This window comes from Triturus cristatus, chromosome 1_2, assembly GCF_964204655.1.
Source record: "Triturus cristatus chromosome 1_2, aTriCri1.1, whole genome shotgun sequence".
Taxonomy (NCBI): domain Eukaryota; kingdom Metazoa; phylum Chordata; class Amphibia; order Caudata; family Salamandridae; genus Triturus; species Triturus cristatus.
This window is the reverse complement of record NC_140580.1, coordinates 947,993,918-948,021,282: the sequence shown is the minus strand read 5'-3', so window position 1 is coordinate 948,021,282 and position 27,365 is coordinate 947,993,918. Positions and strand designations below refer to the sequence as shown.

Below are 27,365 nucleotides of genomic sequence, written 5' to 3'. Positions count from 1 at the left end.
GAGCACTTTGGATTTTCACAATGTATTGCTTGGATGCAACCAGTTCTGTCCCTGGAAAAAACACCTTCTTCTTCTTGCAGTGGAAATTGTGGGGGTTTCAGTCGTGATAATGGATGAGCTTGAAACTTCAGCTAGTGTATTCCATGTGCAGCACTCTCTGTTAACATATTACTTCTAGGTGCTTGTATGAAATGTTCACAGCTTGAAATACGCCTACCTGTTTACTCTATTAGCAACTCAACCTTCCCAAAACCCATTCCCAATCAAAGTGTTTCAACCATGTTCTGCCAGAGTTGTTTCCTTGGTATAGGCTGGATATTGGTGGAACCTTAGAAACATAAAGCACGTTTCCCAGACGCAAGATATGAGCGATCTTTAACTTATGGAACTGAATTGAAAATGTTCAGGGCACTATTGCAGTAATTTCACAATCTAAGTCAGTGTTCTGTAGAGCAGACGACATATTATGAGTGGACTTCTGTCCCAGCGAAGAAAAATCTGTGATGGCATGGGGAACTAGATGTACTTTTTGGTTCAGACAGTGTAATCAGATTGACAATAGGGGTAGTGGAGAGTGGACCTACAAGTGCCTTTGTGGAGCTTTTCCCATTTGCCCTTTATGTTATACCCTGCCAGCATGGTTCAAATCTTCACCCACCAAAGTGGGCCCTGCTTTTTTGGAGGCCAGTAAACTGTTGTACTCTCAGGAAACAGAGAAGCTTAGTTCAGAGGTGACAAAGGGCTGCTCAAACACAAGTAGCTGTGTAGGCACAGTTAGGAATGATAGGTCCAGTGATATTGGAAGGTCTGTAGGTACATCCATCATTAATAATTACTTAATAGAGGCTGGACCACAGCTGCAAGTGTTGCATATTCATAGTAAAATCATATACAAATCATTAGAGCTGCTCAATTGTATTATGAAGTTGTTCATACAAAACCAAATTAGGCACTGCAGAGGACTATGGAGTATCCTTGCAAGGGTGAATTAAGATGCTTTCCTCGTATCTAATATTTGAAGGGTGAAAAAATGAGCTAAGTGTGCTCCCTCTCTTTCCCCGGGGCTGTTGTTAACATATATATTTTCTAGGCCAGTGGTCCCAAGCTTCACTCTCACATTTGCACTGTGCTTCCCTGGCTTTGAGATGGGACAGAACGAATCTGCATTTTGGAGCACCCAAGAGTCAAGAAGAGGTTTCTGGACAAATATCCTTATTCAGAATTACAATTCAAGGTCATGGAAAATGGTAAAATGCAAAATCCAATTAGTCATCAAGAGCTACAATAACTAGGTAAACGAGCATCCTTGATAAGCAAGATGATCCTCTTCTGCAGTTGTGTTGCTTGTATGATTTCAATCCAGGTTTTTTAGGGTTTTCAGTTTATTCGTTTCGAAGTACAACACAAGACATTTAAGCTTTTCACTGTAGATGGCAAGATGGTAGTCTTCAGCAGCTTTGGCACACCATCACTTGAGGTAATTAAGTATTTAGTGTTTTTAAAAACATTTATTGTGGAGTTGCAATAAAAATTAATGTTGTTGCTTGTATCAAGGTCAAAACTGACTTACTTTTCATTAAGCAGTTGATGCTTTAGCATTTTACCAATGTCTTATTTAGCAAGTTCATCACTGTGTTTTATAATATTCTAAACGTTGTATCGTCTCTGAATGGTTTATTCATTTTTTGATATCCTGGCATTGATCTGTACAAAGTGTATACAGATTCAAGCAACACCAGTATTTTATCCACTCACCTTGACACCGATTTGCATAACAGCATAAATGTAGCTCTATTAATTGATCACCCTGCTCTGCCTGTTCATCAGCCTCTAGATAATAATTAAAGGATAAATGCAAAAGGTATTTTTTTCATGAATACTCTTAACACCAGATTACTCACCCTGGAATTCTCCCAAGACGCCAGACTGATCCAGAAAACCTTTCCATAGCAGTGCTCCAGCTTGCCACTAGTTGGTGCTGTGTGGCTCTGCTGACTTCTCACTGCCCAACTGGTGACATAGGGAGTCGCATATAAGCAACACTTGTGTGTGCTGATGTCAGTTTCTTTCTTTCTTCCCCTTCCAGTGTAGATCCAGTGCTGCGCTCCCAATTTGTAGATTTTTCCTCTACTTTAAAAGAATGATTTCAGCAGTATGCTAGGGAACAATGTCCCCACCCAAAACAATAGGTTTCAAGCCATGCCGTAGCTGCAGGATGGAGATGTCAGTCATGGAGCAGCATAGGGTGTGTATTTGGTGTCTGAGCTCAGGCTACTTCTCTATGTTGTGCGATAAGTGCTCCCTCATGCATCTAAAGGCAATAAGGGACTGGGAGGCAAAGCTGTACCTTGTGGAACACAAGAAGAAGTTGCAATATTTGTGAAAGTCCTACTCCCATCCAAATTGTGGGTGTAAACTCGATCCCGGTCCCGAGGCCATTTCCGTGACTGCTCAACTTTACACTTGAAGTCCTTTGGTAAGTCGAACTTCAAGTGCAAGCATAAGAAAGTGACGTGGGGCTTGACCCTATCCTGCCACTTTGACTCTAAAGAGAAGGCTCCAGGGCGTCACAATGCCATTCACACCTCTTCGAGATTTCGGTCCATGGAACAGATTCCTCAGCTGGTCCCAATGCACCCGGAATCTCCAGAAAAAACAGTGGTTCCTGTGGGCACCTAATGATTAATATTACAATATATATATCAACACAATCGCAGTTAAATGGGGGTACAGAAATGTCAGAGAAAGAAGGACATGTAACACAGAGTGTGTAGAGAAACAAACTGTTTTATGTATGGCAATTCACATTTGTTGTAGATTTTCAGTGCTGAGTGTTCCAAGTGAAAAAAAGGTGAAACCTATGAGTATCGATTGTGACTTTTGTGATATAAAAACAATGTTTCAATGTTGTTACAGAAACAACCATTCAATGGATACACAATAAATGTTAACAGCCTCCTAGAATATTATTAGGGACTGGGAATTGGTTTGCTTCAAGTTGTCGACGACGTTTCGACCCAGCTAACAATGTGGGGTCTCATCTGGACCTATCAATGTAGGGACACCTGTGGATGACTGACAGTTAGTGTGGTGAATATCTGTGGGTGTGAGGGGTAGTGAAGGATACTCACATAGGGCCCGGCCGGGCACCTATGCAGGGGCGGGAACTGGCAGTCAAAGGTATTTGATGTAGTCAGGGTTAAAATCCTATATCCAGAAAACGGTGTCGCATGTTTGGACAAAGCCAAGGATAATTGGGGAGCCTTGAATTATTACGTTAAAACGTCAATCCGTTTCTGTAGTGAATCCAGTGTGGAAAATCCAATATGAGATGCAGAGTCAATCTGCTGCGGTAAATATTCACGCCTGTGACTCCCAGGAGAACTGCTCTCGTCTGTCTCTGCTTGGTTTGCCGCAATAATTCAAGGCTCTCCAGTGATCCTTGGCTTTGTTCAAACACGCGACACCGTCTTCAGGATCCATCACTACCGGCTCCAGCCCCAGCGCCACCCTCGGCTCCACCTCTGGCGCCGCACTGCGTGCCATTTGTCCCGCCCTTGTCCAGGTTCCAGGACCACTTTGTTCCTACCTGAGATCCGCATTGGGACACGGCACTGGCTCGTCCCCGGGAACGGCTCCATTCTCTGCACCGTTTCCAACGCCGTTTGTTCCCTCTCCGGCTCCTGCTCTGCCGCCGCGGTCTTACCACATGCGGCGGAGGTGGAGGGCGACTGGGAGGATGCCGGCAACCTCGACATCTCCTCTGACCCGGGGTTTGCCTCTCCACCGCCTACCATGGAGGAGGGCGCCTCATACACGATGGTGCTCCGTCGGGCAGCTGAGGTCCTCAACCTTGATCTCCCTCCCTACGGTGGCCCTCAAAACTAATCTCCTCACTGAAGTGCTCCAGATGGCGTCCACTTTGTCAGAGCCCCTGCTACCATTTAACGATGCCCTCACTGACGTCTTGCTGGGCACCTGGTCGCGGCCAGTCACAGGGGACCCTATGGATAAGAATGTCGCCAGGCGTCACCGCCCGGCGCCTGGTGACCCCGCTTTTCTGACCACTCATTCTACACCTGAGAGCCTGGTCATCCAAGCCTCGACGTCACAGAGTGCCTTTCCCACGGCTCCGCCGGTTAAGGACTCTAAGAAGCTGGAGCAGTTCGGTAAGCTGTTGTTATCTTCCGCCAGCATGGGGCTGCGGTCGGTGAACACCGCATGCCTATTGTGCCGCTATTCCCACACGGTGTGGGATACAGTTGCACAGGTGTTGCCTCAGTGTCCTGAAGAGACCCAAGCTGTGCTGTCCGAAGCTGTTGCCGAGGGTAAGGATGCGGCTAAGTTCGCCATTCGGTGTGGTTTGGACATCGCAGACTCACTGGGTAGAGCGATTTCTACGACTGTAGCGCTTCGTCGCCACGCCTGGTTGAGATCTACCGGGTTCTCGCCAGATGTCCAAAGCTCACGCATGGACATGCCCTTTGATGGCACTCACCTGTTTGGCGATCAAGCGTTTTAAGGTTCGAGTGCCAGATCTTTCCACGAAAAGCCCAGCCACTCATGGTTTTCGTTCCTTTCGTGGCCACAGCAGAGGCGCCCAGGCACGTTCCTTCAGCAAACCTGTGCAGAACCAGCCTCAGCGCTTCCACGGACGCGTCTTCCTCACGGGCGGGTCTGGGAATCAGCGTGGGGGTCAGTCCACCTCCGCCCCCGCTGCTTCTACCTCCAAACCTTCCTAATCCGAGCTTTGTGGAGCACCCCACACCAGTGGGTGGCAGGATCCGCCATCACCTCCCCCACTGGCACGCTATCACATCAGACAAGTGAGTGTTGCAGATCATCTGCAAGGGTTACTCCCTTCCCTTTCAGTCCACCCCTCCAGCCATGCCACCTCGGTACCACCGCATGTCGGGGGAACACTTGGCAACTCTCCAGCAGAAAGTTACGGCCCTCTTGGCCAAGGGGCCCATCAAGTGCGTTCCTAGGCCGGAAGTAGGGAGTGGTTGTTATTCCCACTAATTTCTGGTCCCCAAGAAGGACAAAAGGGGTCTGCGTCCCATCTTGGATCTCCGGAACATCAACCGCTTCCTCTGGAAGGAGAAGTTCAAAATGCTGACTCTAGCTCAGTTCTTGTCTGCCCTCGACCCTGGAGACTGGATGGTAGCGTTGGACTTGCAGGACGCATATTTTCACATCCCCGTCCTGCCGGCCCACCGGCGTTACCTGCGATTCACAGTAGGCCAGAAGCATTTTCAGTTTGCCGTTCTTCCCTTCGGCCTTAACAGCGCACCTCGGGTGTTTTTACGAAGGTGATGGCGGTGGTCGCAGCTCACCTGCGCAGGTCAGGGGTGTCAGTCTTCCCTTACCTCGATGAGTGGTTGCTGAAGGCGGGCTCGCCCCAGGCAGTCGTCAACCACCTTCAGACTAAGGCCAACCTCCTGCATTTGCTGGGGTTCTCCATCAACGTGCCGTAGTCGCACCTGAGTCCCTCTCAGAAGCTCCCCTACATCGGAGCGGTTCTGGATTCGACGCTGTTTCGGGTTTATCCTCCCGAGCAGAGAGTCCGGGATATTCAGGCTATGATTCTGATTTTTCAGCTTCTATCCCGGGTTTCAGTCAGGATGACCCTCCTGGGCCTGATGGCCTCCTGCATCCTGCAGGTGCCACATGCCAGATGGCATATGCGGGCTCTGCAGTGGGACCTGAAGTTCCAGTGGGCGCAGCATCAGGGCAACCTGTCCGATCATGTCCAGATCTCGGAGGGCACTGCACGACAATTGCAGTGGTGGCTCACGAATCGCGATTGGGTCAATGGCAGATCCCTCTCCCTTCCCCAACCGCAGCACTCATTGGTAATGGATGCGTCCCTCCTGGGATGGGGTGGCCACATGGGAGAGGCGGAGATCAGAGGCCTCTGGTCTCCGGCAGATTCCCGACTCCATATCAACCTTTTGGAGCTTCAGGCGATCCGACTTGCACTGAAGGCATTCCTTCCCTCTGTCCGGGGAAGTGTGGTGCAGGTGTTCATGGACAACACCACCTCAATGTGGTATTGCAACAAACAGGGCGGGGTGGGGTCCTGAACCCTATGTGAGGAGGCTCTGTGCCTCTGAACATGGCTGGAACATCAAGGCATCACGTTGGTGGTTCAACACCTGGAAGGTTCTCTGGACGCCAGGGTAGATGAACTCAGCCGCCGGTGCTTGATGGATCACGAATGGCATCTGAACTTGGACGTGGTGCAAGGTCTCTTTCAGCAGTGGGGAAAGCCTTCGTTAGATCTATTCGCCACCAAAAAGAACGCGCAATGTCATCAGTTCTGCGCGTTGGAATTTCCAAGGTGGCTCTCGCTTGGTGACGCTTTCTGTCACGAGTGGAGTTGCGGTCTGTTGTATGCCTTTCCGCCTATACCACTTCTGCCCAGAGTGCTGAAGAAGATTCGGCGCGACTGGGCCCAAGTCATCCTTGTGGCTCTGGATTGGGCACGAAGATACTGGTATCCCGAGCTACTTGGCATGGCGATCGACCCCCCGATCCGACTGCCTCTTCGGGAAGATCGCAGCAGCAGGGGACGGTCCTCCACCCGAACCTGTCCAGCCTCCACCTCCATGCGTGGAGATTGAGCGGCGACAGTTGACCGCTTTTGATCTTCCTCCCGAAGTCTGTGATATCATCCTGGCAGCCAGGTGTCCCTCCACTAAAACGGTATACGCCTGCAGGTGGAACAAGTTTGTGGCATGGTGTACAGCTAGGGCTGTGGATCCCCTTTCTGCCCCTCTTTCCGCAGTCCTCCTGTTCCTTCTTTCTTTGGCCCGGTAGGGCTCTGCTCTGGGCACTATCAAAGGTTATCTTTCGGCCATCTCCGCCTTTTTACGGCTTCCAGATCAGCCTTCTCTTTTTCAGTCCCCGGTTGTTAACCGTTTCCTAAAAGGCATTACGCACACGTTTCCTCCCGTGCCGTTCATAATGCCTCAATGGGACTTAAATCTTGCATTGACATATCTGATGTGCGCTCCCTTCGAGCCCCTTCATACCTGTCCTTTGCGTCTTCTCACTCTCATGACGGCTTTCCTGGTAGCTATCACCTCTGCCAGACGAGTGAGTGAGCTCCAGGCTCTTTCTTCCGAACCTCCTTTTCTTTCTGTTCATCCGGACAAGGTGGTTTTAAGGACCCGTCCTTCTTTTTTTGCCAAAGGTTGTCACTCCCTTCCACATCGGGCAGACCATCACTTTACCCACCTTCTTTCTGCCTCCGCATCCTTCAAAAGAGGAAGAGAGGTTCCACCGTTTGGACCCAAAACGTGCGCTCCCGTTCTATCTGAAGCGCACACAGCGTTCCGGGTGGATGACCAGCTCTTTGTTGGCTACGTGGGCGCCAAAAAAGGTCGGGCCATGCACAAACGAACCATCTCTCGGTGGGTCGTTCTTTGCATCAAAGCATGTTACTCGTTGGCTAAGAAGGAGCCTCCTGTGGGGCTGCGTGCCCATTCTACCAGGGCAACTGCAGCCACTACTGCCTTGGGACGCGGCGCCCCTTGCAGGACATTTGTCTGGCAGCTACGTGGGCCTCGCGGCACACTGTCACTAAGCACTATTGCCTTGACAGTCAGGTCCGGAGAGTCGGCTTCTTTGGCCGTTCTGTTCTCCGTGACTTTCTGGTGTAATCTATTCGCAGACCTACCACCGGGGTTGGTATTGCTGGTGTCTCTTTCAGATGCACAAGTTACTACTTGTGTAACGATACATCTGATAGAGACTACTAGCCGCAGATTCCTTCACGTAGAATTATCCCCAGGTGTGAGACTGGACACGGAAACCTTTTTGCCACAGCATCCCTGCACGTCGGGGGTGGGGCCTCATCACGCAACTCCGCCTAAGCATCGTCCGTGTTCGTGACATCAGTGAGGTCACATAAGACTCGCCCCGGCGCGCCCACATCAGTTTTTTCCCTTTCCGCGTGCAACGCGGATCCTATCCTTGCTACGGGCCTGTTAGGCCCCTTTTTTCTTCCATTTTTTAGTGGAACAGTGTGCGAATGCCCTCGGCCTTTAAGACTTGCACGTCTTGTGGGCATCTTATGTCGGCGACGGACCCTCACCTCATTTGTATGTGGTGTTTGGGGGAGGATCACGGCACCACATACTGCACGCAGTGCCAACAGTTGAAGCCGAAGTCGCGGCGGGAGCGCCGGATGAAACCTCTCGGCGCGTCTCTCCAGGTCGACGTCCTCCCCTCAGTCTGCTTCGACGGATGGCTTCAGATTCGGCCGTGGTCGTCGTCCTCGCCTTTCTCCGATGTCACGTGAGCGTCGCTCCCCGGTGGGTAAGTGTCGCAGTTTGTCCCTGGGGGCTGGTTTCTGGCCTCCCGGGGATGTGGACTCTCCGCGGGTGAAGCGGGCCCGCGTGCCGTCCTATCCACCGTTTCCCGGTGTTGGGACGTCGAGAGTCCAAATGAAGACATACGCGGTGGCTTTGCAGACCTCGCTGCCGTATCCTCCTCCTGGGGCGTCGGCAGATCCGTCGCTCTGCGCAGGGCCCTCTGCAGCCCTGCCGGTGACTCCGGCCCCGGCGCCGACTATCGGATTCAGACTTGTAGGATGTGGTACTGTTGGGGTGCGGCTCCTCTCGGGCACCTCCTTCTGGCCATGGCATCTCTGCCACGCTGAAAACTCCCGCGGGGGTCCCTGTGGTGTCGCGGGAGGTCGCCGGTGCTCGGGTCGCATTCCCGAGCCCCTCTCGGTCCTTTGACAAGGTGGTCCTGTCTAAGGCCGAGGTGACGCCGCTACGGCGCCGGCAGCAGCTGGACTGTGCGAAGCCACAGGGGTCGGTGGTCCCTCCTTGTCATGCTCCGGATCGAGGCCGAGGGAGGACCCCTCGTCCCTCCCCAGGCCCGTCTGGTTCCCCCGCGCAGGTGGCTGCCTCGTCGGAGGTTGAATCATCCCTGGCACCGCCACATGGGTTGCTAAGCGATCTTCGCCTCATTCTGGGCCGCGGCTGTCGGAGGGCTTCGTGCCACTCCCCAGGCCTGTCTGGTTCCCCCGCGCAGGTGGCTGCCTCGGCGGGGGTCGTGTCGGTGTCACTCCGGCACCGCTCCGGGGCCGGTGCGGCTCCAGCTCTACTCCGGTCTCTGCTCTGGTCCCCGGTGCTGGGTGACTTGGAGGTCCCTTGTCCGGCGACGCCGGCTGGTGCCGACATCTTACCTCAAGCAGCGGACTCTACGGCTCCGCACAGGGGTCGTACCGCGGATTCGTCTTCGGACGCTCCTTCTTCTCCGGGGGCAAGTTGTATATTGGTGTCGTCCTCCCCGGAGACTGGTCGCTGTGTGGTGTCTTTTTCACTGGCGTCGAAGGGCGGCTCCCCGCCCTTCCTGAGGCAGAGGTGTTGGTCGGAGGAGCGGCTGGTCCCTCATTCTTCGGCTCCTTCTGACTTCCAGGTCTGGCCCTTGGTGGGAGGGAAATCTTACTTCCCTTTGAGGGTTCACTCCTTTCTTCCTTGACCGAGGCTCTGAGACGTCCTACCTCAGTGGACCCGGTGCCTCAGCATCTTCTGCACCGGCACGTCCCGGCACCGCATGACCTGGCGTGTCTTTCCCTTCACCCCTCAGCCGCCAGCCCCCTTTTGTGGACTACTTTTCTCTCCCTGCAGCCACTGTTGACTCTTCCGTCCCGAGAGGCCCGCTGGCTGGACTCCTGGGGACGGAACATGTTCGCCTCGACCAGCGCGCCCCTGTGAGCTCTTGACACCTTGTGTGTGCTGGCTAGGGCCTCCTCCTGTCTGTGGGACTCGGCTGAGTCTCTGGGATCTGCAGCGTCCCAGGAATCAGGCCTGGTGGACTTGCGGCATCATGCATTGGATGGCCGGGACCTTGCGGCGTTTTTTCTCCGCTCCGCTCTGGACATCTCGGAGGTGCTGGGCCGGGCAATGGCTTCCTCAGTCGCTCTCGGTCGCCATGCTTGGCTTCGGGACGGAGTATTCCCTGAGAATATTCGGGAGCGACTCATCGACCTTCCATTTGATGGCAGCCTGTTGTTCCATACCCCGGCCGACACCGCCACCACAAAGGTTCTTGGCAGGGCTCCGTCCGTCCTCCTCCTCCTCCGCCTCCTCCTCCTCCTCCTCCTCCTCCTCCTCCTCCTCCTCCTCCGTCCCTTCCTCAGTGATTTCTGAATTGGGTTGATTATGTGCCTTCTTCAGCTGGCTGTTCTGGCTGTGCAGTGTGGTTTCTGGCCGTTACGTCCTTCATTGGGACTTTGGCATTGTTGGCTGCTGGACGGCCCTTGTGTTGATTGTGTGTGGTTCTGCACGAGTTGTTGCGCAGGCTTGACCCTGAGATTGGGCCTTCTGCTTTGCTTGGGCTGCTTGTCAGGCCTTCCACGGGGGTGTTTTTTCCCCCGTGGCTCTTTTGTTTTTTCCTCTGCTGCGGAAGTTCTTCCAAAGAGGGTTCCCATATCTTGGAACTTAACGTACCCTATGTGGGGTAGTGGTAGCCGTCATATGGCTTGCGCTCTGCTGGAGGGTGCTGGTCGCCTTCGGGTGCCTGTTCTCCATGGTGTTTAGGTAGGTTGCTTTTGCTTCCTGAGGTTGTGTGCGCGGCCACTCGTATTGGTGGCCCGGGCATCTCCTCCTCTCCCTGCTCCTGTCCTCAGGTCTGGGATGATCCTGTGTCTCCCTTGCTGGGCGTCGCCTACTCGGCCTTCCTGGGGCCTCGGCTGTTCTTCTGGCTTTGACTGCCGGCGCTGTTCTGGCTGACAGGCTGCTCTCCATCTGGAATGGGTTCGCCCTCTATTCCCTGGTTTCCTTGGGCCCTCTAGGCTTCTTCTTCTTTCCTTCCATGTTTCCTTTCTTGGCATTGGGCGGAAGCCTTGTGGGGGAGTGGGGTGCTTCGGCCTCTCAGTCCTTGCTCTTGGTTTCTTTGCTATAAGTGTACGAGCCTCTTCAGCCTTCTTTCCCTCCTACATCCCCTTGGGTTCGGTGGGGTCCTGCGTGTGGGGTTCCCTTGGCCTGGCAGGGGCAAAGTTCTTCCTGGTCCACAGATCTGGTCCCCTGTGGGGCCCTCTGTTCTGCATGGCTGGTGGGGTTCTTTCGCAGACCCTCCTTCCCAGGGGGTATTGCTAGGGTATCTATTCTACGTGAAGGAATCTGCGGCTAGTAGTCTCTAGCAGATGTACGAGTTACTTACATTCGGTAATGATGTATCTGGTAGAGACGATTCTAGCCGCAGATTCCTTCACAGCCCACACTTCCTCCCCTATTCTGCGAGAGCCCTTGGGTTGGTCTTCGGTACTCGCCTCCCGGTGGGGGGCTGTGTCTCCTGTGAGTGCCTTCCTTGTTCTTGTGGGTGGCTCCGTCTGGGGGCGGTTCATTCCTCCTTTGGTCCTTTGGAGGATGGGGTACCGGTGCCTTGCTGCTCTGGCTGCTCCAGGTTTTGGGGGGATTGCTTTCTATCCCTCTCCTCCCTCCCTTCCATTGCTATCCTCTGATTAAGGGTCCTCTGGCCTTGTCTTCCCCTTGTCCCTTGTGGGTGGTTACCCTCTAGGTTGGGGTGGCTTGGAGGTTTATTGTCCCTGTCTGTCTTGGGACTGGTCCCATTCCTTGCTCAGGATGGGGAGGTGGGTTTTCTACATGTGCAATGACTTTTACGCATGTTCTTGCCTCCGGGGCACAGGGGTGGGAGGTTGCCTATGTGCTGGCAGGGTGACTGCGCAGGTTTCTGCTTGTTCTTCTTTCTTCTTTCCCTGCCCTTGGGTTCTGCAGGGTTTCCACTACTCTGGTGGTGTAGTTAGTCACTGTTTCTTTCCAATTTTTCTGCTCTTCACACACTGTTCCCATGCTTCCACAGTTTTTTATCTGGTGGTTCCGCGTTGTTGTACGGAAAAGTTCTCCAAAGAAAACTGACGTGGGCGCGCCGGGCGGGTCTTATGTGACCTCGCTGACGTCACGTTCGCGGACGACGCCTGGGCGGAGTCGCGTGATGTCGCCCCCGGCGCACAGGGATGCTGTGGCAAAAAGGTTTCCGGATCCAGTCTCACGCCTGGGGATAATTCTACGTGAAGGAATCTGCGGCTAGAATCGTCTATACCAGATACATCGTTACCGAAGGTAAGTAACTCGTACATCTGTAAGAGACATTAGTTAGTGATAGATTCCTTACCGCCCCACCCATCCTCCCCGTTCTGCGAACTGATTTCTAGGGTTAAGGTCATCTTTTTCAGGGCCCTAGTTTCTTGGCACCAGTGGTCGGTTTCTTGCATGGCTGTGCCTTCCTGGCGCGGAAAGCCGTGTACAGAACTGACGTCAGCGCGCATGGGTGGCGCCTAAGTAGTCTCCGTGATGTCATCACGATGCCAGCGACGGACGCGGAGCCGCACGACCCCACCTACTGACGCGTAAGGGTACTGCTAGCAAAACTTTCCGGATCCAGTCTGACGCCTGGGGATATTCTAAGGTAAAGAATCTATCACTAACTAATGTCTCTTACAGATATATCGTTACACAAGTAGTAACTTGTGCGACTACTAGCAAGGCTGTTGGACCTCCTTTTCTTTTTTATATCTTTTACCCAGCAAAGCCTTGCACTGGGCATGATTAATGGCTATAGAGACTATCTAGTTGCAGATTTCTCACCTTATGAATATTTCCCAGGTGTCAGACTGGATCCAGAAACTTTTCAGCTGTCCCTTTGTGCTCTGGTAGGTGGTACTGTGCGGTACCGCGCTAATGCCATTCCACTCTGGTAATGACTTGCAGCTCCTATATAGGTGCCACTCCTATGCTGTGATGTTAATTCCTATCTTTCAGAGCTACCAGGCACTGATCCGGTGCTCTCTCTCGTCTCTCCCAGACACTGACCTCAATATTATATCAAAATTTCTCAGTGTGCTATGAATATCTCCCCCCAAATTGACAGGGTTTAAGCCCACTTGAGACTCTTCCAAACAAATGTCTGTGACAGATCCCCATCAGGTGGGCTTCTGGTGCCTGGGGTCAAGTCTCGACTCCAAGACCTGCGGTGACTATGCAATGATGAACCCAAAGGCCATCCTGGACAATCCAAATCATCAAAAAATTAGCACAAGAAATCAAAATCTATCTGCACTCCACTACAGATCAAAGAGTTCTGCGAGACTCTAGTACTGCCAATGGGCTCGCCCTCCTCACCTATTGGACCCTCTTAAGCCGTCACAATGCCAGTGGCGCTAGTCCAGACCCTGCCTTCCGGTACCCAAGATCATGCCGGTTCCTGGCACTTCGACGCTGATACCTACTTCCTTGACACAGGATGAAGAGATGCCCATAGTTCTTTTAAAGTCCGAGTCGGCGCTGGTCCGACCTCGACTAATACCGAGCCTGACCGAGTTGAGGTGCCAGTTCCTTCATTTGATCTGCCCCCTCTGTGAGAAGTTGGCCTGATATATGATGTCACTAATTCTAGTGTACACCTTGTATCAGTTCAAACAACCCTTATGGTGATTGGTTGTAAAGTCAACCTTATAGACCAGCTATCCTAGTGGTAGCATGGACAAGAGCAGTCTTAGGCTAAACTCTGTATGGCATGTGAAGCCAGCTGTTACACCATTTGTAATCCCTTGAATACCAAATGAAAGGACACCACAACAGATATATATAAAAATAGAATGTATTTATTCTAGTCAAACCCTCAGCACTCTTTATGAGATTCGAGGTAAGTACAACACAGTCTTATTTAAGCATACATTAAGTCACACAGGTAAGTAATACAGTTAGGCCCTAGGGGCCACGCAAACCATATACTAAGTAAGTGGTATAAGGACCACTGTCACGAACACAGGATAGGCCTAGGCCTAGGGAATCGCTGGGGCTACACTATACTACCAAAGGTTAGGAAGTGGGAGGCCCCCGGGATTCAGGTGCAGAGTGGAAACACTCACGCGTAATGCGTAAAAGTCGATAGATTTACTAGCAGTTAGAAATTAACAGTTTTAGGACACTTCTGGTATAGCTAGAAAGTAGAGACTCGGAAACTAGACCCTAGGATAGTCAATACCCTTGTGAGCACCGAAGTACTCATGTTACCTAGCCCACGGGCTGCGGGTGCATAGGTGTGAACTTGCGTCGGGTTTCGTCGTTGACTTCTATGGATGCCTGAAGGAAAGTTGCTGACAGGCAGTCAGTGAAGCGTGTCCAGTGGATCCCAAGGATGGGATCAAGAAGGAAGGAACCTGCAAGCAGAAGGGACAGAGTCTAGGTCACCAGCCAGGAGCCGGGAAGGAACCAGGAAGGAACCAGGCGATGTCGTGAAGATGCAGGTGAAGAGGTGAAGCTTGTCGCAGCAGCCACGGGTACCAGGAGACGTCGAGGACGACCAGGACCAGGAGGTGAGCTGTCCCACGAAGGCTCCTGCTGTCGGCGGCGTCGATGTTGAGTTAGGACCCAACAAGCCTTGGCAAGCGGAACCCACGCAGGATGGAGGACTTGCTTCTGGTGCAGACCAGGAAGGTCTGGGGTGCTTCTCTTTCACAGAGGAGCGGCTGCCAGTCTGGAGGAGCCGGACCAGCAAGATGAAACAAAAGGTTCGTCGTCGCAGAGGCTACTAGCCAACGGGCCAGCAACCGGACAACACGTCGAGCAACTCAGGTGCAGAAGGGCCCCACGCAGAACACGTGAAGTGTGGGGAGCTGATCTTCGTTGCAGATGGTGCTCGGGATTGGGGCTTCTCAATTCCCCAAGCACAGCCTCGAGGGAGCCTCGGAAGTCGCGCTAGTCAGTTACTAGCCACTTTTCCCAAGTCGCCGGTCCCACGTCCCTCGTCGCCTCCACGGTTCTCAGCTTCGCTGGAGATGTGGATCTGGTTCAGAGGTGTCTGGAAGTCTCGGCGCTGGTCAGTCTCTGCAGTCGTCCCTCGTAGGATCAGTCGCAAAGCAAGCACCGGTCGCTGGATGGTGCCTGGTTGCCCAGGGTGGACACTCCTTGGCCACAAGGGAGACTTATTCAGTCTTCTTCCTGAGGTAGAATGTCGAAGGTCCAGAGTTTCTGTTCAAGTTGCAGATTCAGGTTAATCTAATTTAGCAGGGCTCAGCTAGCTACTGATATACTGGGCTACCTGCAAGGTCCCTCCTAGGGGTGGGACCAGGAAGGGGAGTGGTTACACCCCCTTTCCTTTGTCCAGTTTCGCACCAGAGCTGGGGCTGGAGTGCCCCAGCGCCGGTTTGAACTGGACTATGCATGGAGCACCTTGTGTGCCCCAGGCATGTCTCATTCCTTTCAGCCCTCCCTGCCCCAATACACTAAAGTCTGTCTGGGGAGGTGCTAGCACCTCCCCAAGCAGGAAACCTATTGTCCAGGCCTCCCTGGCTGGGAGGGCTCCCAGCTGCAGGAGGTCAGACTCGTGTCTGTGGCAGCAGCATCCATTTTGTGATGCTGAGGCTTTGGTGAGAGTTAAACAGCAAAGTAGAATTTTAACATGTCTCTCCCGCTAGAAGGGAGGAATAATATCCTCATCACCAGAAATGGTATGGGGGTATTATTCCAAAGTGTTAGACACCTTACACGACATGTTTTGATAAAGCCAAACCGTAGTTACCATAACCGTCTAAGATTATAAGGTACTTTAAGAGTATATGGTAGGCTATATAATAGAACAGCTATAAGGACATGGTTCTGAAAGCTACAGACAGGCTCAGCTCATGCTAGAGCACCATCTCACATGTTACCAAGCACTCTGCCTCCAGGATTGTTAAGGCCTGCCATAGGAGTGGCTCACAGGTACACATGTGTCTATTTTAAGGGTAGATATAGGTATACTATATCTAAGCAAGGGGTGATTACACGACCTTGCCCCAGCTGAGTGATCAGCCAGTTGTGTCTGATTGGAAGGCCAGACCAGGGGTGGCATAATACATGCTGCACCCCCTGGGAGGCCTAGGGTACACCGATGCCCTGGGTACCTAGGGTACACTGTACAGGGTCCAATAAGGTGACCCTTACCAATTGGGTATATACCTAGGGTACATGGAGTCCATTTTACAGAGAGAGCAGACAGCCTGAGACCCTGAATGTCAGGATCTCAGGCCAACTAAGTCGAAAAACCAGCTAGACACTAGGCAAAAAGTTGGGGGTAACCATAGTCAGATAGTCACCTTCCTACACCCTCCACACGGGAGACAACTACCCTACACTCAATCAATCAATCACTCACTCTATTTTCTGCACAGACTTAGACAGTTATTAAGATGCAATTATTATGATGTGGGCGATGAGTTTGCTCAGCCCTATCAAAATTACAATTGGTATGATGGCATACAGGAGTCTAATGGTCTCGATACCTACCCTGAAATCCCCCTTCTTTCACCCTCTGGTCCAGCCACTGAAGAATCCTCTTTCTATGCCTTGGTAATGCATAGGATAACAAGGAAAACATTTATCTGTCGGTTTCCCTTTGTATACATGTAGGAATCGATTGAATATTTTCTTCACACAAGAAGCACACAGGAGAAGTAAATCAGAAAAACATAATGTTTGAGGCATGTGAGCTGTAGATCACATGCTTGCATACTCCTGCCATCAAGTGATGGGTCTGGATGTTTGCACTTTGTTTTTCTTCAAAGAAGTCGTGGATAATGCGCATGGGCATCGACTCCATTGTTAGCTTGCTTTTTTCCACCATTGGGTTCGGACGTGAATTGCTGCGCTCTGGTTCGACACCGTTTCTCAGGTTCCCCTTGGTGCGCAATCCACTTACCCTCGACTGTATTTTATTCGATTGCGTTTCCCATTCTCCGCGTATCGTATCAGTTTGGAAACTTCGAGGAAGGCTTTAGGGCATAGCAGCGTTAAGCCACCTCGCAGTCGATTGAACTAACTCCATTTAAATTCGTCCCTCTGTGCCACGCCAAGTACCCGCACACCGACTCGCCCGAAGTCTGCAACTTGTGCCTCTCTCCGGAGCACAACGAACAGGACTGCGACACGTGCAAATCCTTCCCATCCAAGAAATGCTCTGTGACTGTCAGGCTCTACGCCACGAAATGCAGCAACACAGCGGCTCCATTCCTGATCTCTTCGAAGAAGACTCAGAAACAGACATCGACGACGCGCAAGGAGCCGAGGAAGAAGAGGAGCTGATTTCCATGTCAGAGGCAGACTCCAACATGGACGAGGAGCCGTAATGTGAGTACTGATCCTCCCCTGCCCCAAACTACACCTCTGCCCAAGAAAAAGGATTCCGGTCCCTCCTCAGCCTTCCGGCCAAGGTAGTCACCGAAATCACAATTTGAACGCCCCGCCTTCAGAACAAATATCAAAGCCTTCCGGCTCGGGATTGAGTCGTCCGCATTCTGGCACTGAGCTGAAACAATCAGCTTCGAAACCGAAAAGCGTTGCGGAGCCAACTCCTTCGGTACCAAAACAATCTTCGGATCCGAAGACTTCGGACCTGAAAATATTGCCTCTAAAAATATTGGCACCGAAAGATAAAACAGCTGCCACTCCATCAAAAGAGCCTCGTTTTGACGGCCCGCCTTCAAACCCGGACCCAAAATCATCTAGAGCTGCTAGCAGTATTTCTAGCACTGAAAGCCTTCCAGACTCACCTTGCAGACAAAACTGTCCTGATATGCACTGACAACATGACAGCCATGTATTACATACTGAAACGGGAGGGGACACACTCTCTCCAGCTGATAAGCCTTGCACAAGCCATTTGGAGGTGTGCCATACATCGCAAAATGTATCTCCTGGCAGAACACCTCCCAGGAGTGAGCAATCAGATCGCAGATCTTCTCAGCAGGCAGAGACAACAGATTTACGAGTGGAAACTTCACCCTCAAGTTCTCCTTCCATTCTTTCAAATGTGGGCTTTTCCACAGATAGATCTGTTCGCAACTCACGAAAATGCTAAATGCCCAAACGTCTCCTTCAGGTATCTGCACCCATTGTCCAGAGGCAATACACTATGTATGAGCTGGTCCGGGATATTTGCCTACGCTTTTCCGCCTTTCCCACTCATTCCTCTAGTGGTTCGGAAGCTCAGACAAACATCCCTCCCACTGATCCTAGTAGCTCCCACATGGGCCCATCAACCTTGGTTCACACCCTGTTGGAGCTCTCAGTAGTTCCTCCTTAAAAACTACATCTCATACCCAGTCTCCTCACACAGAGCCATGGAGAAATAAGACATCCAGATCCCAAGGATCTCAACCTAGCGATCTGGCTCCTGAAATCATAGAGTTTGGTTATCTCACCCTTCCACCAGACTGTATGGATATCATTAAAGAGGCCAGAAGGCCTACTACAAGGGCTTGCTACGCAGCTAAGTGGAAGCGGTTTGCTATATATTGTAATAACAACCATATCAACCCGCTAGATGCTTCCATTCAAAATATCATTTGTTACTTACTACACTTGTAGCAGTCAGAATTGGCTTACACATCCATATGCTTACATCTAGCTGCAATAGCTGCATACCTTCAAAATAGACAAGAACTGTCTCTTCAGAGTACCTGTTATCAAGGCTTTTATGGAAGGACTCAAAAGAGTTATTCCACCAAAACATCCCCCTGCTCCAGTGTGGAATCGTAATATTGTCCTTACCAGCCTAATGGGCCCACCTTTTGAGCCATTGCACAAATGTGAACTGCAGTTTCTCACTTGGAAAGTTGCTTTCCTCATTGCTTTTACATTACTGAGGAAAGTGGGTGAGCTTCAGGCACTAACCATAGAGGAACCATTTTGTCAAGTCCACCACAACAAAGTGGTCCTTCGCACTAATCCTAAATTCCTACCCAAAGTCGTATCTGCCTTTCACATCAATCAATCTGTTGAGTTGCCAGTGTTCTTTCCTCAACCAGATTCAGTGGCAGAACGAGCTCTACACACATTAGATGTTAAACGAGCATTATTGTATTACATAGAAAGAACAAAACCATTTCGTAAAACTAAACAGCTCTTTGTGGCTTTCGCTCCACCACACAAAGGTAATCCTATTTCTAAATCTGGGATTGCTCAGTGGATAGTTAAATGTATTAAAATATGCAAAAGCAAAGAGGACTTTACCAATACACCCTAGAGCGCATTCCACCCGCAAACTAGGGGCTATTATTGCTTCCTTAGGAAACATCCCCATAGCTGACATCTGTAAAGCTGCAACATGGTCTACACTGCACACATTCACCAAGCACTATTGTGTAGATATGTTGGCGAGACAACAAGCTAATGTAGGCCAGGCAGCACTTAGAACTCTCTTTCAGACAGCTGCAACAGCTACAGGTTATCCACAGCTTTGAGGGAATACTGCTGTATAGTCTAAGCAAAGCATGTGATCTACAGCTCACATGCCTCGAACTGAAAATGTTACTTACCCAGTAAGCATCTTTTCTTGGCATGTAGAGTTGTAGATTCACATGCGCCCACCCTCCTCCCCGGGTTTCCTATACCAGTTGCAGTTCTCTCTTACTTTCTATACATACGCATGGACATCTCTCTTCTACTCTTACTAACTCCATTCTCACCCTCTGAGGGAAAACAATCTAACAATGGAATCGATGCCCATGTGCACTATCACCGAAAGGAGGAGTCACCTACCTCGTTACTGGAAAGACTTCTTCGAAGAAAAACAAAGTGCAAACATCCGGACCCAACACTAGATGGCAGGAGTATGCAAAGCATGTGAATCTACAGCTCTACATGCCAAGCACAGATGCTTACTGGGTAAGTAACATTTTCCTTATGAAAAAATTAAAGTCATAGATGATATTTACAATAACGTTAATAAGAGTGCTCCATGGTAAGTGCAAAAGTGCCTGTGCAATGTGTCAACCAGTGTATAATACATAAGCAAGATAATTATACAGTATTTTAAAGTAGCCTGGTCAGGGGCAAATTTCATTAGTCTTAAACTGTTGGGACTCTGCACTTGGTTCACAAAATAGATTGTCCAACGTAGAGTCCCTTGGATCAACGCAAGGGATTCCATCAATGTTTGACCGGCCTAGTAATAGTGTCAGTAGTACATCAAAGAGGGGTCTTCATCAGGACAATCAAAAACACCATGCATATCAAATAAACATAAGTCAAACTCTCCTATGTTCAAGGATAATATAGTACCATCAGTGGTATCTGAAGAAGCGACTAATTAAGTTGACTGTATAATAGCATGTAAGGAGTTACTGTGTAAGAAAATGAGAATGAGCTCCTAGTCTTCATTATTGAAAAAACATGTGAATGGGAAAAGTTGCACAGAAATGCCCAGGGTAAAAACATCCAGGCAAGCTCCTAAAGGGGAAAAATCACATTAGCAAACTAAAAATAACCCTTCCATCATCGGTCAAAAATATTATGGTTAAAAGAATGGAAATAATAAAATCTCAAAATACACTCACCAAAGAGATGCGCAAACAAGAATTGAAATTGCAAAATGACCGTCGCATCCCAAACGAGAGCTGAAGCGGATATACACTGGATGCTATATTATGATTGGAAATCCTCAAAAATACAAACAAATAGCTTAACATTACCACGAAACACTAACTTTATACCTGCAAAGAGCGAGCAGCTTTTGTGAAACGTGAGCCGATGGGCTGCGCAAAGAGGAGTTCATCCCCATGCTGGAATGCACACGGAGGCAGGGAGGTGAAAGCCTTACTGTCAAGATTGCTGACACAAGTGAGTGTTCTAGGCCAAAAAACATAGACGTGCTTACTGTTGCGTTCCATGATGTCTGGACCCTGAAAGAAACACGGAGTTCCGAAAATAGATTAAATGGCCTAGGGGGCATAGAATAAAAGCCAAATCAATGGTATAAGTGTTCCACGCAGCCCCTAATGTAACTGTTGTGAGAGGACACAATCAACCTATTGTGTAAATTAAATGAAGTCACCTATACGGGGCAAGAACACATTAAAACCAAGCAATAATTAAATAAGATTGTAGATGGAAAGAAGGATGAAATTAAAAATAAAGGGAAAAGTGAATAACCTTATCATACAGTATTGGATAACAATATAACAAATGAAAGAACTAATATCTTACAGAGCAATGCATAAAGCAATGCATAACCATTGTAAATAGAAACCACTTGTCGACTGATTTTCTCAAGTTCATTCAGGCCATTATGAACTTTGTTTAATAAAGGTATCCATTTACATTCTCTTAGGTTCAATGTAGCAGTGAAGTCACAACCTCTTGAGATTTCTCCATTTTGTTCAAGCAGAAACCACCTTAACTCATCTGCCTTGTGGTCAATGTTCGAATAGAGCTGCTCCCAGAGTGCCGCATCTGATGCGTCTGCATTGTTGCAAAAAAAGACATACATAATTTACCTTGTGAGACCACACCAATTGTGATAGCACAGATGCCATTTATATTATTTAATGCCCTTGTGGATGGCTTATGTGGGGCAAACTAGACGAAAAGAAATTCAGAACCAGAATTTTGCAAAGTTGCTCTACTCGAGGATTTGCAGGCAGCACCACCAGAAGCGCTGTCGAAACTTTCTAAATGTGTCACACGACATGGTGTTAGAGTTTTTCTACAGGCCACCAATTCCAGAATCAATAGCTGGCTTTTTTTCACATGAATCTTGCCATCTATCCTCCTAATGCTTATAGTTGAATGAATTTTCATCACTGCAATGTAATTTGAATGTTGTTTATTCTATCTTCATGTGTTACTGGCTTCTCGTTTTATCTGAAGCTCACTAATAACTTTTGGTGTATGTACTGTTCATACATAACACTGTTGAATAAAAAAAAAAGCATCATCTCCAACCCCAACGTAGTGCTTGAGACATTTGGCGTTTTTTTTAGAGTTTCTCCTAATCTTCATGCCTTCTTGCATAAACTCTGGAGCTACTATTGTTGAGGTGATTCCTCAGGTGACAATATTCCCTACGACTGCTTTAGTGTTGAGTCAGATCAAATGAGGTCCTTCTACTTTGGCATAGCTGGTAACACTTTCACAACCCCACCTTCTGACCTTGATGTTGACTGTTCATTACCCGGCACAGTCTAAGGCATGCAGGCATCCAAATTTATCTTGATCTTGACTGTCAACTTTTCCACTATTGCCTTCGGCATCTTGCGTGACCAGACAACTCCACTAATGCCAGCAATTGACAAGAGTCAGTTAAGAGTAAAAGTTATTTTTCAGTGGAGTATTTTCTAGGTGAACTCTCTGCAAGGTGCACCAATTGGGACTTCGGCCTCATTACAGATTTCCCCAATTTTTTCTGGTACCAAATTTGATTTGGAAAATAAAGAAACTTAGTAGACATCATCCTCTTAGCTTTGGATTGGGACAGGTGTCCCCGGTTTCCACACCTCCAGGATGAGTCTGTGCCATCTGTATAGACTTTAGCCCAGAGAGGTCCTTCTAACCCAGTGGAGCTTACTAGTTCTTCAAGCAAATCTACAATCCCTGGGCGTAAATATTGTGGGCAGCCATCCATACTTTGAAACAAACTGAGTTACCATAAAATATAACTGAAGATTGTATTTCCTTCTTTGAGGCCTTCCACTAAACTCAACAGATAGAAACGTTTTGAACAGCAGTGTGGTGAAACAGATAAAGACTGGCCTCTTCCGTATATTTGAGTTGGCCATGTTCTTAGTGAAACATGATCTTAAAATAGGTCACAGAGTACCTTTAGGCGCCTCAACAGGGTTGTTTTCCAATAGCCTGTTGTGCCAGGGTTCTTAAGAGTGTTCAGAATTCCTTCTCTCCAGCACTGTTTACTTAGTTTGGTGTTGTAGTTTTTGATCATGAATCCTTTTGCATTTCTCTATCAATGTTCATTGAAGCCTTTGACTTTGTAAGCAGTCTTTTTGGTGATGCTTGTATCAGGCAAAATAGAGGGGTAAATGAGATTTCATTGAAACAACCATACATCATCTTCCTTCCAGACAAAGTGCTGTTGATAGTGCACCCTGTGTTTCTAAGCAAAGTGCTCTTAAAGTTCTGGGTCTCTCAGGTGGTTACATTGAGTGCATGTGTAATTGCACCAGTTGAAAGCTGAGAAAAGAGGAGAGTGCACATGTCAAGCAATTTTTCAGAGAATCCTGCGTATCAAACCTGACTCGTAACAGAACTCGATTGACAAAGGCCAAGATAGCTGTATGTACACTCTTTGTATGCGTCCCTTAGTTTTACATGTGTAGGCTGCCACCTGTTGTTTTTCAGACTTTCATCCTTTAGCCTACAATAGCTTCACTATGACCTAGAAATTGCCAAAACCACGTGCACTGATTTGCCGAGGGAAAACAAACAGTGTGTTGATTCAAAACAAGGCTGCTATGTTTAGCTCAGGTGAAGCTCTCACAAGAACTAGTACTGCACTACACTGGTGGTCAAATTGGGTAAGAATCCTTTTTCCTGCCCTCTGCATGATCTGCCACACTTGCTGAGAATGAGGGACACCCATTCTACAATGACCGCTGGCAAACACTCTCAGTCCTCCTTGAGATGGGCCACCTCATTGCGAGTGAAAAGTCACAAGAACAGCCAGAAATGTGATCAGAGGCTGTAGCTGTATCATACTCTCTCGGTTATTATAATGCACCCAGAAATTAAATGCATATGCTCAAGACATATGTATTTTAACAGTATTTAAACTAACAAATGTAGTTGAATGGCCAAAGTCTACTTTGTGCCCTTCTCTGGATATTCCCTGAAGTAGCACCTGATTGATGCAACACAACCAAGCCTACGTAAATCTAGTTTATTAAGGTTTGCTATTTTTTTTAAAGGTAGAGTCTAATGTTGGTATGCAACAAAATGTTATTTTGTTCACAGTTTTTGTTCATGTGTTGCAATATCTGAGGCATATTTTTCATTTTCCTTACAGGTATGAACAGGATAATTCTAATGCAGATTTATCAACGTACCATCTCCAACAGCAGATGGAAAATGAAGTACTCATTACTTCAACCTGTCACATCCTTTCCGATATTGATAACACGGATAAAATCTATGCGCCATCAGTAGAACACATGGAGGGCACATTGGAGAGAGACCACGAGCTGAAACTTCTTTCTCCACAGAGGCTTTCTCAAGGTAATTTGCACCCATCCTACTAAGAGATAAATACCTCCTTTGGAGGAGTGAACGTTTACAACAATGTAAGAATGCTACATGAAACTAATTGCAATAATTACATATCAAAGAATCCTTTAATCAGTTTGTGTGCATCTCGTATTTATTATTTTAAAATGTTCTGTGGTGCAGACGTAATCCAGAAACATAGAACGTGTTATAGAGACAAGGAGAGAACATTGGTTGGATGCAGCAGATAAATAAGTAAGAACATTAAAGTATGAGGGGATACCAATACATACTAATGGATTTTAGCTCCTGACGAATACTCACTTCAGTCTTCTTCCCAGGCACCAGATTAGATCCAGAGTTTTTCCCATAATATCCACCATCAGAAGCCTCACTGGAATTGGAACAATGTTGTGATCAGCAAATTGCTGAGCAACTTAAAAGATGCCACATGTATCACTGACATAAGTTCTATCCATTTTCCACATTCTTGTTGAAATACAAACATGAGGCACAAAAATAAAATGACAACAAAAAACTCATGCTGAGAGGATGAGGGTGGTTTGTATGAGTAATATGCTGTAGTAATTTCAGCCATGAAAATAACTTTTCCTAAGATACATCATTTGTGATTCTAAAGCATAATAACTTCCGCACAATACTCACTTGAGCAGGTTAGAGACTACCGTAGGCCAAAATGGACTGTTACTCTACCCTACCAAACTGGGACTGAGAACAACTTTTGCATCTGCAGAAAATAGTTTTGAAGAAAGATAGATATCACCCTGACAAACATATCAAATTAGAACCCTACTTAAAAGATCTAGAATTTCTGCCATGTGCCGAGTGGAATGAGCCTGAAAGCCCTCTGGAGTGACGTACCCCATCAGTTCACAACAGAGTTCAGTAGTCAAAAAACTATTTGGAGAGCTAGCCCACTTCCTAACTGTAGGGTCCCACACAGGATTCTTTAATAGACACAAACATGTTATTCTACGTTTGAAAATCTGATGTTCGCTGGATGTAAAAACTAAGAGCTGTTTAGGGTCTAAAGTATGATGCTTTTCCTAATGCTTAATCAGATGAGGGAAGAAAGAGAGCAGGCTAAATGACAGTCTGAAACATGTGAAGCTCTGACACCATCTTTGGTTTAAAGAAAATAAATTTTAACCTGAAGTACCATGCTATCCTTTTAGGATACTGTTAAATGAGGAGAAGCTGATAAAACATACAGAATGCTTATCCCCCTATCAGAAGTGATCTCTAGCTAAACAAGCATTTGCAATGCAATAGGTCTCGCATTTGTGTGAGTTTGAGCTATTGACATTGCAAATAACAAAGGCTTTTATTTTTGTTTTAAAAACCTAAATAAAAGGCAGTCATTTACAATGCCATTAGCTTAAAGTCGGGTAACTGCGAGACCTATTGCATTGCAAATGCTTGTTGATGTATGTGTCTTCTGTGCCTTCTCTTGCTCTCTGTAAATATCCAATGTAGAAAAATTAGTTCCGGTGGGCAATTACCGGCAACACCGGCTCAAATTAAGCACCGCCTACTGATGTCTAGTAAAGGGTTGGGAACCCCAGGACACAACAAACGTGGCCCAAACACCCTCTGGCCCCAAACATACTGAGGCCTTCTGGACTGCAGCCAACAATGCCAACCCCAGCTAGTAAGCAAGCGTTTGTCTGCGCAATTGTAACCTGCTCAACTCTGCAACTCATCACGTCCCTACGCACCAAGCACCACAGCCTATATAGGTGCACAGGGTCTGCAGCTGGATTCCTTCTACCAAGCGACCCAGATAAAAGGCGGAGCGGCTCAGTGTGACACTCTGGCAGCAGAGACAGCCTTTCCACACTGTGCCTTCAGAGAGCAGAGTGGCCAGACTGCATCTGGAGCCAGAGTTCTAGTGCCACCTGCAGACCCCCCGGCGCTGGACAGGGTCGGCAGATGGATTCCTCTTACCAAGCGTCCCGGATAAAAGGCGGAGCGGCGCCTGTGACGATCACCCTGAGCAAGCATCTCTGCAGCCGGCGGAGCAACTGTGGGTTTCAGAGGACTTTTGGGTAGCGCCTCGATCTGCACGCCTGTGATTGGCACCTGTAACCCGCTCGTTCGCCCTCAGACACCCACTCAGCTCACTGAGCCATCTTTGGCTGTGAAAGTCTCGGCCTCGGATTGCACAGGAGGATCTCTACAGCAAGAGCACGAACCCCCAGAGCCGTGTTATATTGCAGGATTCCGGATCTATGTATCAGGCATATTGTTCATTGAGCTGTCTCACTGGGAACCTCAGCTCTGCAGAAGCTGCACTAACGCACTGAGCTATCCCACGTGCTTTGCACCCAGTGGCTAGGTCTCTGGGGAGAGAGCGTGGACCCGTTGAGCTGCCTTCCTGGGACCGGAACCTCTACACTGCTGGTCACATGCACGTTCTGCAGCAGGTGCATGACTCCTCTGAGCTGTCTCACTCCATTAGGGACCCAAGCCCTGACTGGCGCATCTGCATCTTTGCACAGAGGTCTTTAAAAGATTGAGATGTGTCACTGGGGTTGGAACCGCTGCCCTGCTTCATGCACACGAGCTCCGCGGAAGCTGAAGCATTAACCCACTGAGCTATCTTACCTGGACCCCCTGCTGCACGTGCACACAAACCTCAGAGGGTGCATCCGAGTTGTCTTCATTGGTTTGCAACCTTTCATGGTAGTTGCACTGAGATCTCTGCAAGGGGTGAATTAAACCCCCCAGCTGCGTGCCGGAAAAAGTTAATGGCTGAATTGTAATAAAGAAAATAGAATTATATAATGTTGCACAGTGTTCCAGGGCAGCGCGCGACTGACAGTCCTCCAAATGAATCACTTCCATTAACAGCAGTTCTCTTTGCCGGGTGCCGGCTGATATCACACCCAGCCTTCACTGTATGTACCCTGTCGTAAAACTAAATAAAAGGGTTTGAAATACCTCTTCTCCCATTGAAAGGCGGCAGCTGCCTTCCCAGCGTCAGGGCGTCCAGCACTAGCTGCAACAAGCAAAAGAGAAAGCAGCTCCATGTCCGGGCCGGGGAGGAGACCTGCGAGGGAAGGGGCTGCCCGCGCATGCGCGGTACCTGTAACTTTTGCGTGTTCTGCGGCTCGGGGCTCCTGTGAGCAAAACGGAGCCCCGCGTGTTGCTGCAGTGACCGGCAGGAACAGCAGAGGAGCAGCGCAGAGTCCCAACAAGAGCCGGTAAGTGCTTGGAGCGCGTGTGCGCATTTAAAAAAAAAAACGAAATTGCATGAGGCTGCTCAGGATGGAAGAGGACAGGAGATGTGCACACCGCGTGGCTGTACGTGCGCGTACACCAACTCAA

The 27,365-nt window shown here is 48.9% G+C and overlaps 1 protein-coding gene across 1 annotated transcript in view; it reads left to right on the top strand.

The window, feature by feature from the left end:
* CDK5RAP2 (CDK5 regulatory subunit associated protein 2) overlaps window positions 1–27,365 on the top strand; it is a 723,544-nt gene that overhangs the window by 463,652 nt on the left and 232,527 nt on the right. Inside the window, exon 27 of the mRNA XM_085609970.1 lies at window positions 23,818–24,026. Within this exon, the coding sequence (XP_085466096.1) occupies window positions 23,818–24,026 (209 nt within the window). The remainder of the gene's footprint in view (window positions 1–23,817; window positions 24,027–27,365) is intronic.